This window comes from Hemiscyllium ocellatum, chromosome 4 (genome assembly GCF_020745735.1).
Source record: "Hemiscyllium ocellatum isolate sHemOce1 chromosome 4, sHemOce1.pat.X.cur, whole genome shotgun sequence".
NCBI classification, from domain to species: Eukaryota; Metazoa; Chordata; class Chondrichthyes; order Orectolobiformes; family Hemiscylliidae; genus Hemiscyllium; species Hemiscyllium ocellatum.
In genome coordinates, this window is record NC_083404.1 from 82,131,379 (window position 1) to 82,151,669 (window position 20,291).

Sequence of the window (20,291 nt, forward strand, 5' to 3'; positions counted from 1 at the left end):
TTATACAGAATAGCAGATAAGGGGGCATGTTATTAGACTACTAAACTAGAGTTCTAGGATGAGAACATGGGCTCTTTGCTGCTTTCTGCTTGCACTCCTGTGAATAAGCCTTCCTTCTTTTAAACTGATTTCCTTCCTCCAGATCTGCCTGACTGGCCTAGAGGTCTGTAGTCTCTGTTGGCTGGCAGCACTTGGAAGGAGAACATTGATCTTGCTGTGCCCAGAAACACAAACACTTAACCAATTGGTGGGTAATCAGTTTTAATCATGTGGAGGCTCTTGAAAACGGCCACAGCAGGTTTATCACAGACTATGGTTGAGTCCAACAGCAACTGCATCTGTACATGTGTGGATTATTGGATAAGATCACAGTAGGCATTCTTGTGACTCCACATTCCATACTAGTACTCATTGTCCATGTTAACAAATGGATATTGGACAATTGCTATGAAATTATGAGCGATTCCACGAGTTATGAATTATTTAAATTCTGAGGAGGAGGGTGAGAAAACAAACCTTTGAAAATGACTAGTAGTTAAAGATTAATGCAGTTAAAATAGTTTGTGATAGCAGCAAATACGGTTTCATGATTTTAAAGATTCTTGACATTACATATAATGCCCATCACTGGTAATTTCTTGGGCTTCAAGCTTACAGTGGTCTATAAACACCTAGTAACCCAGTTTAGCAGCACCAACTTCCTGTGAGAGCCTTGTGTTTTTTGTGCAATGCATGGATTGGTTTAAAAAAACCAAAATATTTGCATGATCAGACCATATTCCATTAACAAAAAAAATCACAAAAAAACCAAGTTCAATCAATTCTACATTTGTTGAGTTTGCTGCATACTCTTACAAAGTGCTATCGCATGATAAAAGTAACAAAAAGGTAACAAAATGGATGAGCAACATTAGTGGTAACACTATGTTAAATAAATGCGGGCTACTATATTTCTCTGAGAAATAATGTACTTACTTATTTTCATCTATTTCTACAATTTAAAAAAAAATTTTTATGTGTAATACTTGAATGATCTAATTACTCAAACAAGTTTTACAAGGGACTTACACTCATTTGGTTATAATATTGATCAACTGCAACAATATCATTCCCTGCTTTATCTAACATCGCCAGGATCATTACAGTATCATGATACAATTTGGGGTTAAACTAGCCCCAGAAGCAGCTTGTGTAAATTCTCAGTGCTTTTAAAAGGTTAAAAATTCCTCACACTGATAAAGAGTCAGAGAAAGTAATATACCTATTTTAATGACAAAACTACACAAAAATACACTTAAACTAATGCACACTGTCTTTCAATCTCAGATGTGCTAACTTTCAGGATCCTGGTGGAGAATTCATTTCAAGACTATAAAACCTACTGTTATAAAACTTAAAAAATAGTGCTAAGATTTAACCAAGCTTTCCTTTTATACAGCTTTTCTATTTTCTGTATTTAAAAACACAGCTGGCTTTAGTATTTCAGATATGGAGTATGCAAATTTGTGCATTCAAGTATTATGATACATAATTAACAAAAGTGTGTAAAAGACCTAAGAACAGACCTTTGCAAAGACAAACCCCGTAAAATGTTGAACTTTTCTTATAGGATTCTCTGAAATCCTCCAAAGAAAGTAAAAAAATGCATCTGCAAATGATAAAAATCTCTCAAGAAGCTATTTGCAAAGCATTTCAGTATCCAAAAGGATTTTTAATCCTATAAAAACAGAACATTCTTTCAAAGTAACATATTTATTATTATATCCCACCAGAATAAAAGATTTCCCTTTTTTTAACCTGTGTGTTTTTGGGTTGCTCACTGACAAGTTCATTTGCCATCTGACTGAGAAAGACTGACCACTTGTTCTCACAATGCTGCCAATAACCCAAATGATATTCCTGTTGCCAGCAAGGCAGGAATATTGCCCCACTCTTTTTATACTGCATGAGATTGCCTGTGCAGCTCTCTCTCCATACCAATTCACTGAGGCCTGAAGTGGCATATCAACAAACAGTAATTATTTATAAACATCTACAACTATCACTAACTCATCCAGAATTAGAATTTAGTGAATGCAGGGAACTATGTTATACTTATTAATCCAGAACATTATTGGAATAACATTATATTCTTGAAGCTTTATACAGCTCAACGGACTTCTCCAAGGATTAACAAGATACTCCTTATGATTCTTTAGCATGATCACATACAGTCATAACCTTGCTACTCCTGTGCTATACATTGGGTAGAAATAATCCTTTTGATTATACATTCACTATCGTACTACTAAACAGGCTACACATAATTTTGAAGGCCCTATGCAGTCATCGTGACAGAAGGCTCCACATCCTTTACACATAATCATGGCTTTTAGCCTACAAGAGCACTTCAATTCTAGTTCTTCACCACCATTATCAGAAAATCTATGAGTTGGAATGGGAGTGTTCTGATTAGACAAAGTAATAGTGCTATTTCCACTGCTTCCCAAGAAACTACCAATGGACTGTTCAATAACAGAAGCAGCTTGTTTTAAATTAGTTCCACTGAAATGTAATGTAGAATAATTGCCGTAGAGTTGCTGTTGGTGCAGAAGTTTTGAAGTAGCAACCTGTGAAACTGGTTTACCAGACCCTGAGGGCAAAGGAGAAGAAAAGTCAGATTCATTTACTATTTTGCCTAAAAATACGTCCATTGTTGGTCTAAAATCCTTTAGGTGCTCTTTTGTTTCATGATACTGACTTGAAATATCTTTGACATCCACTGTACAGCCATTGTTTATGCCCTCAATACAAAACTGCTCCATTTTAATTGCACGACAGGTGTCAGTTGTGGAAAGCAAACTTGGTCTTTTATTGGTTTCCATAGTAATAGATCCTAGGTTTTGATTAGGTGGTGCATTACATTCGCTTAGAGTCACAAGATGTTTTACAGATTTATTCTGGACACTTTGTTTTGCTCTGCAGCTGCTATCAGTTTGCTTATTTGTAACACTATTTGAGAAAATAGCATCTGTGCTTTCCTCGTCTGTGTCTGTTGATGTATTGACTTGTGTCGTGGAGTTAAATGCTGGGCTGCTTCTTTCCAGAGCTTGGTTGAATGTTAATGCATTTGGAGTGGCATAGGTCAGTGTGGTTGGTAGGGCAGCTTGCAGTGAGGTTTCAGAATCAGTCAATCCTTGCAAAATAACAGATTTTTGGTGAGTGTGCTGTCTTTGTGAGACAGGGTCTGCAACATTCAAGTTGCTGCTGTTGTTATTACTGGTCAACAAGTTCTGCTCAAAACTGCATGAAGGCAAAGTTCTCTTGCACTCTTTAAATACTGAGCTTTGAGTGACTTTGTGCTGAATAAAAGTTTTGTTGATCCATTCCTGTTTAAATAACGTCTGCTGTTCCCCTGATTGATCCTCGGCCCACATTTTTACTCCTACAGCAGTGAACTGCTTTGCTTGATTAAACCTACTTTGTGACTGTTCTCCTACTGACTTAGCCTGTCTCTTGCTTATATGCATATCACGGGTTTTGCATTGGATTTGCCACACTGTACCCCACGTATGTCCTGTTGAGGCCTGAGGAGAGTTAGGAATATTAATGGTGACATCTCGATCTGCTGTAGTCACTTTGGATTCAGTACACCCTTGAGAAGGCAGTGGAAGTCTATTAATTTCAAGCCTGGCACCTGATCTAAGCTGAGGCAGTACTTTCTCCAACGGCAAATTCCCTTGCAGCAACTGTGTCACAAGAGGGTTATTGGCTTCGACTGATGAAAGATGACGATTATTGCTTCCAGGAGCAGAAGTTCTTTCTTGGTTTTCAATAGTTGCTAATGTGAAGGTCTGAGACTGATTTGTGCTTAAAGGTGCTTTAGAACCTTTTCCTTGCAAATTGTCGATCATTGGATTGATTTGATGGTGATTTTCTACAGCATTACACTTTTCCGGATATTCTCCCAGTTTAGTTTCAGAGACCAAATATTGTTCCTCAAGCCTAGACTGATCAGCTTTGGCCTCAGCACGAATGCTAAGTGACTCCAATGTTCTTTTTTTGGTACATGTGGTTTCTTCAGGATTTGTGTAAGTGTACAATTTGTCATTCTTTACCGGACCATCATCATATTCTTTATGGGTATTCAAACTGTGTCTTTCATTAACATTACTCATTAGTTCATTCACACTTTGTTTTTCCTCATTAACAAGATGACTAGATTTACTTTGGCTTGAGGTATTTTGCTGCTGGTTATTACTAACTATTCCTTCTAAATCTGTTGAGTTTTTAACTGTAAAGGTTTGATGGTGCAGGTCACTAAGTTCAAACTGTAGACCATTAGTGTCTGTTTTTACAGGTTGGAATGTTGTTCCATGTGAGTCTTCAGATGGTAGCAGAGATCTACCTTTTTCTTGGTCTGTTAAGACCTGACAGTAATTGCTTCTGCTGTTATTTTGTAATTGATTATCATAGTCTGATTCAGGCCAGTTACTGACAAATTCCTGAGAATGTATTTTATTGTTCAAGGCATTTTCAGTTTTAATCATTTCAACCTGGGAATCTATACTGAAATTTGAAAAGTAGTTTCTAAGCGTGGTTTGTGAATTAGTTTCACTGCAACCAATATCAGGATTAGTGGGTCCTTCTGTAATGATAAGAGGTTTCAAAGAGTTCAATAGCTCAGCATTTGTAATGCTATTGTTGTTTTCCTCGAGTACTGAAGTAGATTTCAGATCTAGTGACAGGTTTGTAGAACTTGGGATAGTTTCAGCACTGAAGTTGGTTGGCATATTGATATCACTCATAAAATTCAAACTATTATTGAAACTTGAAATGCCTGTCCTGGTAACAGAGCTGCACAATGTGGTGTTAGCAACAGACTGACACCCAAAAGAATCATGACAGTTATGAACTTCATTTTCATTACTGTTGAGAATGGTCATATCATCACTAGAGCTTGGAGTTGAGCTTTGATTAGGAGAACTTGCCCTGATGCAATACTCAGACAAAACAATGACTTCAGGTGAACATTGTATGGATGTATGTTCAGTGTGAGCTTTGGAAACAATACCAACCGAATATGGAGAGACTATGTTATTACTAACATTTTTAGTACTTGGGACAATAATTTCATTAGTACACAGTGTGTTATTAGCAGCACCACTTGATATGAAATTCTTGTTAGCACAACTTGATGTAGCACAATTATCAACACATCCTTGCATACCTATGTTGTTAGCATATTTCTGTTCAATAATATTGTGAGGATACTGTTCCTCCACTCTAGAGTTGGGTGCAGTGATATTATCAGTAAAGGTGGTCAGAGCAAGACGAGCAGTGCTTGGCACTGCAATACTGTCAGTGCAGTGTAGAACTGTAGCATTACTGACACAGCTGGATACTGTACTACTGACAGCAGGGTTTGCCACTGCAGCATTATCAGGAGAGTAAGACATAGCATTATTTGTGACATTGTCATTTACTTTTAGAACAGGGGTGTTTTCAGTACAGCATGTTATAAATGTATTTATGGAAGGGATATGTTCTGCTTTAACCATCTCCTCACTCTTTGAAAAGTTGGTATCCTGCAAATCCCCCTCTGCAATCCTGTCTTGTTTACAAGAAGGCTGTTCATCTGAATGCAGTAACTGTGTTCTTGCAAGATGCTTTGCCAGTAACTTTGCCTTTGTTTGTGCTTTAATATCTGCCAATGTTCTGGTCTGTACTCCACTTGATCCTGTATTACTGGTTCCTCCATTTCCTGCTGTACCAGCTGTTGCTGCTGCAGCTGCCTCTCTCTGTGCTCTAGCCTGCTGTGCTCTGGCCTTGATATCTGCAAGGGTCCTTGCACCTGTATTTCTTCCTCCACCTAGTACAACACTGGAGGATGTCTTTGGACAAATCTGGTAAGATGGCTGGCTCTTGATGACAAAAGGAAGTTTGATTCTTGATAAGTGAATCTGATGAAGAAAAGTACATAATTAGATTATTGCAAAAACACTGAAAAATCAAGATAGATCTGAGCATTCTGTTATGCAGATTATTTAACAATACTCTACATTAGTTCAACTTTTGTTTTGTGCAGTTATGCCAACAATACATATTCATGATGCTTAATTTAAAAGAAAGCCTAGATTCTGTCATTGTTTCAGGATTTTTTAATGGATATTCAACAGCAAGTTCTGTTTCAAGAAATGTCATTTTTACAGTTATTACTTCAATGCTGTTTATATTCTCATTATGCTTTCCAAAGTATTTTGAAAAGGTCATGGGATCAGGCATGAAGGGTATTATTTGCACATATGCAATTACTGTCTTGTAACACTAATTTCTGTTTCTTGGAGAGAGAATATATTTGGAAATAATGGTAAGAAGGATCATTTTGCGCCTGGCTACATCAATTAGGGACCCTCTCACAATGAGTCTTCAATTAGTGAATTATGATTGCGTTGTCAACAATTTATCTTTTATTCATCTTAGTGGCAGAATAATTTAACATGGTGAACTATGAGATAATAAACTTTGGGAAGGAAAATAAGGTTGTAAGTTTGAGGCAAACACCAGTGAGTGTTAACTTTAGTACCAAGAAAACTCATGGAAAATATCATTGAGCAGATGGTCCAGAGTGAGCAGGCCACTTTTAATCCAAATGTTTGTGGAGAAGACATAAAGGAAGATGCCTACATCATTTTTTGTGTGATTGGGTGCACACATCAACCCCCACCAACCACCCAGATGTTACCCACATATTGTTCCTCCTGGTTTGGCCTCTAAAGCTTTTCTTTCATTTCCTCTTCACTGTGCTGTGAAGACAGCACTTCCCAGATAAAACAAAAATTAAAGTTTGCCATGGTATGTCATGGATAAGGGGCTCAGTGGAGAAACTCTGACACGAGGCCAGCTCACTAATCTTGTCAGCTCACTAAACTTGCTGGAGAGAAGTGGGAAAGAAAGAAAAACTAACAACTTGAATGTTAGACCATAGGTTTAAAGACTTATTGTCTCAAGTTTTCAGACAAAAAAAGATTTGACCGAAGATTTTTAAAGAAGATTTTTAAAAGGCATGTTTCTTTATTTTAAAAGCCTGGAGGATAACAGCTTCTCTGTTAATCTGTCACTTGAACAACCAAGACAAACAAAACAGGAAATTGGATGTATTTATCACTTCATGTTCCACATACTGCATAGGAAATCTGAAGAGTAAACAACAAAGTACACTAAGATAAAAGAGATGCACAAAGGAAACAGAGAAACGATTTCTCAAATTTCCAAACAGCAAATGCACAAGACCTTCTCTCACCTCTCCGAGGCCTTCAAGAACTGATATGAACAAATCTTGGAATGCTTAATAGCCAGCTGGAATATAGCAGGTTTTATTGGCTATAAATCAAGAATTTAGAAATCACACAACCAGGTTATAGTCCAAAAAGTTTATTTGGAAGCACGAGCTTTCAGAGCACTGTTCCTTCATCAGGCACTCTACAACCACCTGAAGGAGCAGTGGTAAGAAAGTTAGTGCTTCCAAATAAACCTGTTGGTCTATAACCCTGTGTTGTGTACTTTTTAACTTTGTACACCCCAGTCCAACACCAGCACCTCCAAATCATAAATCAAGAAATAGTTATTCAGAATATATTGACACTTAAGTAACTTAGTCCCATTCCATTTTAAACTAGAAACTACACCAGTTTATTATTCCTGAGAATTCTCTTTGGTTGGGGCCCTTTTCCATGTCCAGTGACCAACATGAATGTTTTCATTGATGATAAAATCTTCCTAATCAATCCATTCAGAGATGTTACACCTCTACAGCAGATGGAACATGAACTGGGCCTTCTGGCTCAAGTGTAGCCAGTCATTAATGCACAAAACCCGTACCTGTTTGCAGACTGTTGAATGGACATGAATTAACATTTCATATTTATGTTTTAAATGCCTTTAAAAATAAATTTCAAAAGTACATTTGGAAAGTAGCATCTAAATAGCTGCCATTGGAGCATCAAAATAACAATGGGATTGTTTGAATACCTCCTCCTCTAAGCCCACCACAAACTGGTCAAAATTTTTAAAATCTCAAACTCTATCTCAGCCATCTTCAACCCTTTCAATTGCAGCTGTATTGGACATGGGGACTTAGCTAACCAACCTAATCAAAGGAAATGGTTATCCATTTGAATGTTTGCAAGAGGCTGTCTCAGATTTTTCCAGGCTTAACCCTGGCTGGCTGGGTTTCCAAGACCTCAGGAAACACATTAAATAAAGGAATTAAGGAAAGCTTTGTGGAGAATCTGTCTATACAACACTACTTGAGGGCCAAAAGAATCAGAAGAGCATCCCACCCCATCAGCTCATCAAGCTAACCGTCCGACATCAGCCTCTCCCTGCTCTTAGGCTAGGTGCCATCTCCTCCTGAAAATGGACTTCCTATGAGATTGACTATCATTCTCACTGGGAATAGACCGCACACAAGGAATTGCTTCATCACTTTACACCTTTACTCTCCTTTTCACTAAGGTACAGTTTCCTGATTTTCTCTAGGAGTCTGGCCAACTTTGGAGTGTTTCTAATCCAACAAGGGCCTAAGCCTGCCAATTAGACTAATTTGCAGATTTCTGATCTTAAAATTCTTCCCCAACACTCACACCTCAATAAATTTCAGGGCTACTTGTCCATGGCAATGAAGGCTAGAATAAACATTGAATGAAGCACCAAATCAACAATATTGAATATAATGCCAATATGGCAACCCATGAAACAGTATGCCATTTTTAAGCAACATAATTTAACACCATGCAACTGTGTCAATTCTGTGAGAAGCTTCTAGAGGACTGGGACTGAGCAAAAAAAAATCATTCCATTACACCCTTGCTTATGACAGTATCAGCATAGTAAAAATAGAAAATGAAGTTCATTCTGTCATCTCACTGAATTATCCATTGATCCATCATCAACTTTCTGAAATAAAGCTTTAAACAAATAAAATTAGCCTGGATGTATCTGTTCAAACTTCAGTTTAATTTTTTTTGTCTTACTTATTTTCGTGGTACCTATCTCTTCAGGATTCATATGTTTTCCACATTTCTTAAATAAGACTAATTTCCACCTTTACTGTTTGACTAATAAACTGATGGAGTGGATTGTCAGCCTATTATAGAATATGTCTCATCTTTGTTCGATACAATTCATTATAATGAAACATGGGTAAATTCTATGATGAGTGACTGATCCACTCCAACAGATTGTCACCTGATCAGCAAAGATGAAAATTATGCTCATCTCCTTAACTTCTCCTATTATGCCTCCTGTGGCTTGTCAATCTCATTTAACAATCTTTTATTTTCTACTTACCACTTTACAGGCCATTCTGTGTCAGTTGCTACGTGTACATAGAGTTGTATAGCATGGAAACAGATGCTTTGATCCAATTTGTTCCTGCAGACCAGATATCCTAAATTAACCTAGTCCCATTTGCTAGCATTTGGCCCATATCCCTTTAAAATTTTCCTATTCATGTACCCATCCATGCCTTTTAAAATGATGTACCCATCCACCACTTCCCCTGACAGTTCATTCCATACACGCACCACTTTCTATGTGAAAAACGTTGCACCCTAGGTCCCTTTTAAATCTCCCCCCTCTCACCTTAAACCTATCCCCTCTAGTTCTGGACTCCGCTATCCTATGGAAAAGACATTGACTATTCACTGTATCTATGCCCCATGATTTTATAAACTTCTATAAGGTCATCCCGCAGCCACTGAGCTCCAGGGAAAATAGCCGCAGCCTATTCAGCCTCTCCTTATAGCTCAAATCCTCCAACCCTGGCAACTTCTTTGAAAAACTTTTCTCAACCCTTTCAAGTTTCACAACATCCTTCCCAAAGCAGGGAGACCAGAATTGCATACAGTATTCCAAAAGTGGCCTAACCAATGCCACAGCCTCAATATGACCTCCCAACTCCTATACTCAATGCACTGACCTCTAAAGGCAATATCTTAACTATTTATTCATTAATTGCTTCATGAAGATGTTGGTGAATCTCTTGTGTTTTCAGCATTTTTAGTGTTTGTTTCAGATTACCTGCATCTGAATTTTCTTGTTTTAGCTCTTTTGTTTTTATCTCATGCATTTTTCTTTGTTCAAAAGCTCCATTTAAACTGAGTGAATAAGCTTGTTTAGACTTGGAGGGTCAATTACTCAAATAACAGCTTGAAACACAAATTCCCACTTCTTGAAGTTGTTATTCCATTTTGAAGTGGGACATAATAGATCAAACTTACAGTGACAGGATTGTAATTTAATTCTACTACAGTAGACCTTCCAGATTTGAACTGAATTAATCTTTTACAAACCTTAAACAGGAGCTTAAGATTTATTTAATTAATTGTCTTTTTTGTGATTTCTTTATTCATTACTCTTTTCACATTTTCTGTAAACATCTATCTGCAGCCATTAAAAGTAATCAGTATAATTTATTGAATTCATTTTGTGTCAGCAAAGCATTGGTCAAATTTTACCATCTGCACCATGAGATAATTTTCAGTTTTCAATTTCTTTTCAACATAACGAAAGTGGTAGAGACAATGCAAGTAGGCAAGAATGTGAATAAGCAAGAGCACTACAGATAGCAGCCAACAAACGTGGCTCATACAACCCTGCTCCATTTCATACTTTGGCCATTTTCATGAGGGTGGAGGGAGGGAGAAGGGCTTAGTACAGGATCGTTCCTACAAAGGAGGCAATTCACAACATTATGGCTTGTTTGACAGCTTGTTGCCAGTAAGTTTGTTTAATGCTCAGTGAGGCAGCCAGCCAGACTTTAACAGCTGTTGGTTTTTACACCGACTTCATAGAAATGCAAACCATGAATTTGAGGTGGGAAGAGTTTAAATGTGAGCGAAATGATTTTTTTACAGTTCATCATTCAATGCTGTAGCATGAGTTGTATCTGTATTGTTGAAAAAGCCACACATTGCTGAAGCTTTTTATCACCACTCATCAGCACATTTTGCAAGAAATACCAAAGCAAAGGGAGAACAAAATTAATGTATGGGAGTAAAAGTGCAGATTGGTTCGTAAGTGGATGCTGATTTGTAGAGGTGTTGTCATGGCGAATGTCAATAAATGATGACTAACAGGTAACTGCTAAGCTTTGTTTCTATTACGCACAAGACAGTAATAAAGACACCCTTAGCCAACTTCTGAATTAGGACATTAAGGAAGAGGAGCTTATTTGACTGCTTCAATTCAAATGTGAACTTCAGTGCAAGCTGGTCTACTAAGGCATGTAAAGAAATTCTTGTTTCAACTGTAGTGACATCCATTCTCTGGTTCATTTCTTAGAGCAGTCCCTTTATCAATGATGCAATCTGCCTGCTTTTAAATTTAAGCAAAGCATAGCAGTTGATTGTCAGTCATTTTAGCTGATGCATTCTACATAGCAACACTTGTACCATTCAGAGAATGCTTGCATATCAATCAGCACTCTCCTGTCATGCAGCATAAATCCTGTTTTCGCTTTGATAATTTTGAATATTTTCTGATTATTGCAAGATGAAAAGTTTTGCAAAATGTGTCTTTTTCAGCAATACTGAAGTTCTGTAAGACCAAATGATTTGCTGTAAATACATTCATTGAATTGTGATAGTGCTATGATTGAAAAGATGTAACTACTCTTTAAACAATGGACAGAAAATTAGAGGTTGGGTGAACTGTTAGCATCTTCCTGAAGTGACTAGAAAGAAGGCCATGATGTGGTCATGACGTGCTCCCAGCAGGGCTGAAATTCTGCAATATCAGACTTCTGTCTTTCACTGGGAAGGAACTCCCAATTTGATAGCAGCCAGCCATTCAGATTGGCTGGCATCTCCATCAATCTTAGCAGTGCCAGCATTCAGAAATGGGTACTACCATCCTCTAGTGCTGTTCTCTGTAACTTCATTCCCTTCAAATCCTTCCATATTTCTCATTTTCAAATATTTATTCCATTTTCTTTAAAATAATGTTCTGTCCTCTACCTCAATCACCATTAATGAAGAAATAAACTCGTCCAATAGTCTTCAGTTCAAATTTTGTCCTTTTAGCATTGGTTCTTTCAGAAAGGACATTCTCTGGATGATCTGGCAAATATTATTCCTTTAATTAACATGACTAAGAGAGAATACCTGGTCATTATCAAGTAACTGTATAAGAAACCTTGTTGTGCATATATTGCCTTTCGTGATTGCTGGATTGCAATGAAGACTGTACTTCAGCAGTATTTCATTGGTTGTAAAACATTTTAGAACATCCTGAAGTGATGAACAGTGTAATTTTGAGTCAGAATCTTTATCTTCACTCCACTCTTCCATATTTACCCACAAGAAGAAACAATCTTTTACTGTTTACTTACAGTTAAGATCCCTGGTTTCACTCATCCTGCTTTCAGCATAGCTCCCTCAATCCAAATTGCTGCTGCTCCCAAATCTGCTGCAAATGCTGGGCCCCATGCCTGCATTCCCTCAAGGTTCCCTACAAAGTTCCAATGTTCAAATATGCAAACTATTAGGTCTTTCTCCCCAAGCTTCAGACCCTGTGCACTGAGCCCAAATTCCTCAACAGTTCTCAAGCCAAACCCTTTGCTCACAAGACATAATTCCTCATTAAACCTACAGCTCAGCGAGCAAACCTACACCCCATAATTCCTCATCATGTCTATTCTGGTTGGAAGAATCATTCAGTGATGTTACAGAGTTGGACAACTATTGCGATCGCAGCAAATTTAAAGGACAAAAGTTATCTACCAGCAATATCTAACCCCAGGCTATGATTGTGTGGTCAAGCAATCACAAGCCCAAGATTGAAAATCATAAAATGACCCAGAGCTGGAGAAATTGGGCCTGACAGAAAATTGGCCAAACTAAATTAAATAGCAGCTAGTGACTAGAGAACAGCATAAACCAAGGTCATAGGGGCCATAAAGGTTCGGGGGAACCAGTTACAACCAGCTTGAGGGTTGTGTACTAGAGGACTGTTGATCAGACTTCCAGGTACCTTTACTTTCAGCTAGTGCCTGAGGATGTTGGCACTACTCCACTGAATGCTTTAAAACCTAGTCATGACCTCTTTAGTCAAAGACCACAGAACATTCAAGAAGGGCTGAAACAAGGGAAATTAAAATACACAACTGAAAGCCATCTCTTCAGTGAAGACATGCAGCAAGACTGATGGTGGAAGACCATGCAGCAATATGCTCTAAGACGTAGCTTGGCTGATGGTGAGAAGAAGAGCTGATGGCATCCTTCATGAATGCCTTTCTGCCACCAAACACTGCTCCTGAAGCATCCTCTTGTAAAATGTGCCTTTACAAAGAAGCTTCGGAGAGAGACGCAGTGATTCCTGTTGAGGTTCATCCTGAGCAGTTCCGTAACACAGGACCATCTGCTTTACAGTCTGCTCCCTGGGAAGCACATCGAGGCAAACATCAACTGCGCCTGGAAGACAATCAACTTGGTGAAAGATGCTCTTTAGCCTTCCCAAAACAAGTTGGTCTTCCACTATAAAGAGTCGACTTCAACCAAATGCCCAGACTGGCACATTCCAGTGCCCAGGACTGTGTGCTGAGGGACATACTAAAGCTTGGGGCAGTTGTCGCCAAGGTGGAGTGGGGAAACATCACTGTCTAAGATGCCAAAATGCAATGATGATCCATTCAGTTATATGACTCTCTCTTTTTCTCAAAATATATATATATACTGTTGCCTCACAGCGCCTGAGACCCGGGTTCAGTTCCCGACTCAGGCGACAGACTGTGTGGAGTTTGCACGTTCTCCCCGTGTCTGCGTGGGTTTCCTCCGGGTGCTCCGGTTTCCTCCCACAGTCCAAAGATGTGCGGGTCAGGTGAATTGGCCATGCTAAATTGCCCATAGTGTTAGTTAAGGGGTAAATGTAGGGTTATGGGTGGGTTGCGCTTCGGCGGGTCGGTGTGGACTTGTTGGGCCGAAGGGCCTGTTTCCACACTGTAAGTAATCTAATCTAAACAGTCAAAAAAAAATATATAAATAGCATCCTGCATGAGTAGGAAATGTCATTGTTTTTGCAACTGCAGAGAATGTAAAATTCCAATATATATTTTCTCTTTATATGCACAGACTATATACAACTGTTTTAGTACCTTATGTACATAAAGATACTTTGTAAGTTATATTTTTGCCAAAAAAGCACATGTGACAAACCAACTAGACCCAGGAGAAGATCTACCTATCATAAACTGCTAGCCCCACCTTTGTGGAAGAGAGCTAGCCCTATTTCAGAGAGGCAGCAGATTCCAACAGCCCAAAATACCCCAATACATTCAAATTGTCGTGGTTAGTATCCTTTTTCAGGTGGATAGAGCTAGGTACAGAGTAAATATTGTGCGAACTTGGGAAATGCTTCCATGATGATTTTTAATAAGGAGTATTTTATTAATAAAATCAAGCGTAACTGCAAACTGAATTCTGTGTTCCTTGGTCAGCCTCACCAACTAGGTGGTTTGGGTAAATTGTTTTTAATACATAAAATGGTTAAAGTGTCAAAAACATGGACAACAACTGGCTAAAGTATCTGAAACAATCTAACAGTATTTGCAACACTAAACTACCACTTTAAACGGAGAAACGATGTCAAGCAAATGAAACAGGAGGTTACTTTTTGTACTTTATCATATTGGCTGTAATTAAAGGACCAACTCAATCTGAGAATTTTGTTTATCCTCCATTGTTCCTTAGTTGTTTTGAAATTATCACCATTGAGATTTGATGAACCACATGGCACTCTTATTAAAAGTGTATGCATCATCCTTTAAAAATGGCTACTGTAGCACTGGCTAAAACTTAGAACTAGCATGCAGCAACAACTTCAAAACAATTATGTCAGAAGAAAAACAGTGACAAACACCTCTTCAGCTATTAAACTTGGTTCAGCTCCTGTTTAATTATATATGCAATTTTATTTTTAATTGAAAGATTTTTCAAAAATTGTCATCTTCTTCTCATATTTTGTTCTAATAATTCATACATAATAATCTATCCCATTTTATAGGATAAATAGTGGTATCCATAAAGGTGACTTTATGTACATTTCAAACTGATACAGTATTGCCTCATTAAATATACTTCAATATCATTATTGAATGATGATGGAGAAGTTTCTGAAATTGAATAAATTAAAGTTTATTGTCATGCTCATTTAAACTGGGAACAGTAGTTTGCGGACGTTAGTTCTCACTATGCTTATATTAGTGAACAAAGGTAAATATTGGAACACATATTCAATTAAACTCTGATTTTTCAGCCTTAACTATTCATGTTCTATCTGAATAAAAGTATCATTAGTCCTATTTTCAATTACCACAATCTGATAATGTGCTTGAGCAAAAATGCTGCAGAGTATTCTGATAATTTATTGAATTTTCAGGTAGTTACAGAAGTTTTTTTGTTTGTTTCATCACATATAATTCCATTTTCTTCACAAGTAGAGTAGCTGGTCAAAACAAAAGCATATCTAAATCCAAGGAGCAACTATAAAAGTCAACATTGTGAGTATTATTGAAAAACGATCTATATATATATATAAAAAAGTATATTGGCTACACATTGTCATTTCTTTTCTTTGTAACGTACCTTGATGGGTGGGACCTTTGGCTCTTCTTTTGTGGGGATCTCTTTTTCATTTTGTGCTCCACTGGGCAGAGTCTGAAAGGGCTGATCATTTTCAATTCTAGGCCTTTTCTCCTGACAGATCTCCAGGCTGTGCTGTTCCATGGGTTTTCTCTTTTGTAGCTCAACATCTTTGTTGTCATTTCTTCCGTCTGCTGAAGATGATGTTGAAAAGTCTGAGGGTGTTGGCGTTCGTGTAGGTGATTGAGAGATGGATTGAAATGTCCTTGGTTCATTTTCAGGCTCTTTGCTCTCAGTTTCAGAATGCTCAGTCAGTACAGGGGTTTCAGAGTATGCAGAGGTATGTTGTTGTTGAGATGTGTATTGTATATTTCTCTCTGGTGAAGTGGTCATATTGATAACAGCCTCAAGCTCATCACAATAAGATGAGGATTGTAAGCACACAGAAGCACTACATTGTTCCAGGGTACTTGTGTTCAGTGCCAGTTCACATAAGTCACTGTTAGATTCATTAAAAGAACCAGAAAGTTGAGATGGTGTAGAAGTGGAAGTAATGTGTTGTAAAGAAATGCTAGATATCCCAGAAGAAGGCACCTGTAAGTCACCAGTGTGTTCAGATTGAGACTCAAATTCATTGATACTCTGTGTAATAGGAACAGGCTTCAAGTCTTCTGCTGGCATTTCTTGTTCCAACTTATCAAGGCTCAGCAAGCAAGACTGTTCAAAGTCACAGGCACTGGACTCTGGAGATCTATTTTCACCAAAGCTTCCACAAATATTTAGTTCAACTTCTTCTGCTATCTCTTCCTGAATAACAGATTCATTTGAGGTAATGTCTGAACATAAGGATATTAGTATATCCTCCTCTTTAGCAGTTTTGGATGGTTCTTTGGCCGGGATTTGCTGTACATTGCATTGTGTTTGCTTTAGATCTGTATAAGGCACAACACTTTCTTTGCTTTCAAGCTCAATACCAGATGTGATCTCACAGGGCCCTGATAGGATGTGTGGTGCTGAAAATAAACAGCTAACTTGGTTTTCAAAAGACTCTTTTACTAATTCCTGCTTCATTGCTTCTTCTTGTGTTACACCCATCCTGAATTCAACAGAAAGGTAGATGTCACAATTACAACTTAGAAAGCTGAACAATTCATAATTAGTGTCCTGAGTCAAACATGTTACCTGCCACAAAGGTTTACCAGAATATCTTAAAATTCACAAAACTTTCAAATAAAGTGTGAAGTGGAAATTAGGAAATTGCATTTAGGGCTGGAATGTAATTGTTCAGTTCCACAGATTTGGAGAGGATAATTCTTGGTGTGACCTCCAGTAGGCAGGAGACACTGAATGAACACTGCAGCATCTCTCTTTGAGGATTGATGCAAATTAACGCAATTGTTCCTATCTAAACAGCACTGTGTGACTGACCAGGAGGGATTCAGAAAGGGGTTCAGAAGGTACATTGCTCACCCTTTTGGCAGGAGTTACTTTATCAAATTTGAGTGAAATTCCCTGTGCATTTATTTCCAGAGGTAGGTAATCAGGGTATATTGCAAAGTCTTATAAAATCTCAGGGATATATGTCCACAAATGTACCTATAATTATGGACTTCATTATTCTTTTGGGCCATTTATTGATCTCTGGGCTTGAATGTATCTGCAACTGTTATAATTGCTCCATCTGAGGCTGAACAATCAAACATGCTAATTGCTTGTATTAGGTTGATTCAAAATGTATGTAAAGTTAAACAATTGGGGAATATTTCACAACTGAAAAAATATTGCAACACAAGACACAAAGGTGTAAAACTGGTTGCAGCACACTCCAAACATGAATAAACAAAATGCAAAGAGGATTAGTTGCAATATTAAAGAAATACTAAGATGCTTACTTTTCTCCATAATATTGTTCAAAGAATGTTTCTTTCCATTGTTCTATCTTCTTCTCCTTTTCAATTTCTTGTCGAATCCGTAACTGCATTTCTGGAGTAAATTCACCTGCACCAAAATTCAGAGCATGAAGTAAAAATGGCATCATCTTTGTTACAATGGACAAGTTTCAAAAAGAAGCTTTTGTCATGTTGCAGTGCCCAGTAATTTAGCTTATGTCTATGGATTCTGAATAAGAGCACAGGAATAGTTTGTTTAGCGGACCCTACCCTACCATTCAGTGAATCATAGTTGACATGTATCCAATTACTTTAATCAACCTTGGTGCTACACCTTGACCAGCAACAAAATCTTAAAAACGTGTTGCTGGAAAAGCGCAGCAGGTCAGACGGCATCAAAGGAGAAGGAGAATCGACGTTTTGGGCATAAGCCCTTCCGAAACGTCGATTCTCCTTCTCCTTTGATGCTGCCTGACCTGCTGTGCTTTTCCAGCAACGCATTTTTAAGCTCTGATCCCCAGCATCTGCAGTCCTCACTTATTCTCAGCAAAAAGATCTGCCAATCCCTAGCATAAGATTATCAATTCACAAAGTATCTAACGTATTTATGTAGGAAAATTCCATTCTTCTGTTGTCCTATGCATGAAAACGTGTTTCTTAACTTTCCTCCTGAATAGCCTAACTCTGATATTAAAGTTATATTCCCTTGTCCAAGACACCATTGCCAATTGAAGAAAATTTTCTTATCTACTTCATTAATTCTCTTCAGAATTCGAACCAATTTTATGGAAAACGTCCTTAACCTTTCCCATAAAATATAAAACAAAAGAAGCAAAACTGTTTAGCAGAGATTTCAGGTTTAGTTCTGTGAATCAAGATTGTAACTCAAGAATATGTTGATATCTGTCACTTCACAGTGACCCTTAACTTCACCTCTGAGCAATTATAGAGTTGGTAACTGGAATCAAACAGCATACATTAACACTGCATACTTATAAGCTGTCACTTACACAATGACACATTGTGTAAAACAAAGTTTGGCATTATTGGCTGAAATTTCCTGTGCATTGGAGTCCAGAGACAGGTAGTCAGTGCATACAGCAAAGACCTGTAACATTTCAAGGACATACTTGCACAAGTGTTTTGTACCTGTAATTAGGTGCTTCATTATTCTTTTAGGCCATCTATTGATCTCTGTGCCCGAATGCATCTGAAATTGGTATAATTGCTCCATCTGAGGCTGAACAGTCAACATGCTATTTGCTTGTATTATGTTGATTCAAATACAAGATATAAAAATAAACTCAATACAACTTTAGGCAACATATGAACAAAGTCATTGTTCCAGTTTTATTATGATTTTTGAGCAATTTAATTTATTCTCACTGTGTCCACATTCTCTTTATTTTTATACTATAATGATAGATCATATCTTATGAGGAAACAGACTTGTAAGTGAATTATGGAGAGAAGATGACATGGGAGAAGACCAAGAGGAAAGAAGAGTATGTAGGAAGCTAATGGCAAATGAAAAGATTGGCCAGGATGGAGAAATATGGAAAGACTCCTTTGTGTCAAAGTCCGAATACACCATTTATCATGGTCAATATGTTATTCAGTCTGCTTACTTAACCTGGAAGCCCTTTAAATTTCATCCACCTTTCAATTCAATTATAAACTAAATATTGCAGGATTTACCTTTGTGAAGAGATAAGCAAATGGATAAAAAGCAGGACGTGGCTCTGATAATAATAGATGCATACATGACAGCAGAGAAAAATTATCTTAGCTCTGAAAATCAAGAAGTAGAATTAATCGGGTGGAGTTAGGAAACTGAAAACATGAATGGGCCTTTAACACCAGATTTGGATTCTATGATGATGATAGTGGTGGCACGGTGGCTCAGTGGTTAGCACTGCTGCCTCACAGCGCCAGGGACCCAGGTTTGATCCCAGCCTCAAGCGACTGTCTGTGTGGAGTTTGCACATTCTCCCTGTGTCTGCGTGGGTTTCCTCCAGGTGCTCCGGTTTGCTCCCCCAATCCAAAGATGTGCAGGTTGGGTGAATTGGCCATGCTATATTGCCCATAGTGTTCAGGGATGTGTAGGTTAGGTGCAGTAGTCAGGGCTAAATGTAGAGTAATGGGGAATGAGTCTGGGTGGATTACTCTTCGGAAGGTCGATGTGAATTTGTTGGGCCAAAGGGCCTGTTGCCATACTGTAGGGATTCTATGATATGATGATTATACTGTAGGCCACAGCAAATTAAAAGTAGGTGTAACAAGTAGTAGTGAGAGACTGTCAAGTTTGTACAGTCTGGGAAACCAAATCTGCAGTAGTCTATTGCAAAATCTAACCAAATTTGCATTAGAGTATGTGTTAATGGTATGGAAGACAATTTGGCAAAGGTAGTTTGGACAATCTTTATGAAAGTATATGAATAATAAATAAAAAGACTTGCAATGACACTGAACTTCGGAGGTATAGTTAGTAAATTTGCAGATGACACCAAAATTGTAACATAGAAGACATTGAAGAAGGTTATCTCAGCGTACAATTGGGTCTTGATCAGATGGTCCAATGGGCTGAGGAGTGGCAGATGGAATTTGATTTAAGTTAATGTAAAGTGTTGCATTTTGGAAATGCAAATCAGGGCAGGACTTATGCACTTAATGGTAAGGTCTTGGAGATTGTTGCTGAACAAAGACACTCTGGCGTGCAGGTTCATAGTCCTTGAAAATGGAGTTGCAGGTAGACAGGATAGTGATGAAGGCATTTGGTATG

General features: G+C 37.9%; 1 protein-coding gene across 1 annotated transcript in view; it reads right to left on the reverse strand.

Annotated features, from left to right (window-relative positions):
- Positions 1-2,202: 2,202 nt before the first annotated feature.
- Positions 2,203-20,291, reverse strand: part of LOC132815217 (putative Polycomb group protein ASXL3) — a 305,275-nt gene continuing 287,186 nt past the window's right edge. The window contains exons 10-12 of the mRNA XM_060824032.1: positions 17,513-17,618; positions 15,624-16,716; positions 2,203-5,942 (exon numbers count right to left, since the gene is read on the reverse strand). Coding sequence (XP_060680015.1) covers positions 2,277-5,942; positions 15,624-16,716; positions 17,513-17,618 — 4,865 coding nt within the window. The 3' untranslated portion in view covers positions 2,203-2,276. The remainder of the gene's footprint in view (positions 5,943-15,623; positions 16,717-17,512; positions 17,619-20,291) is intronic.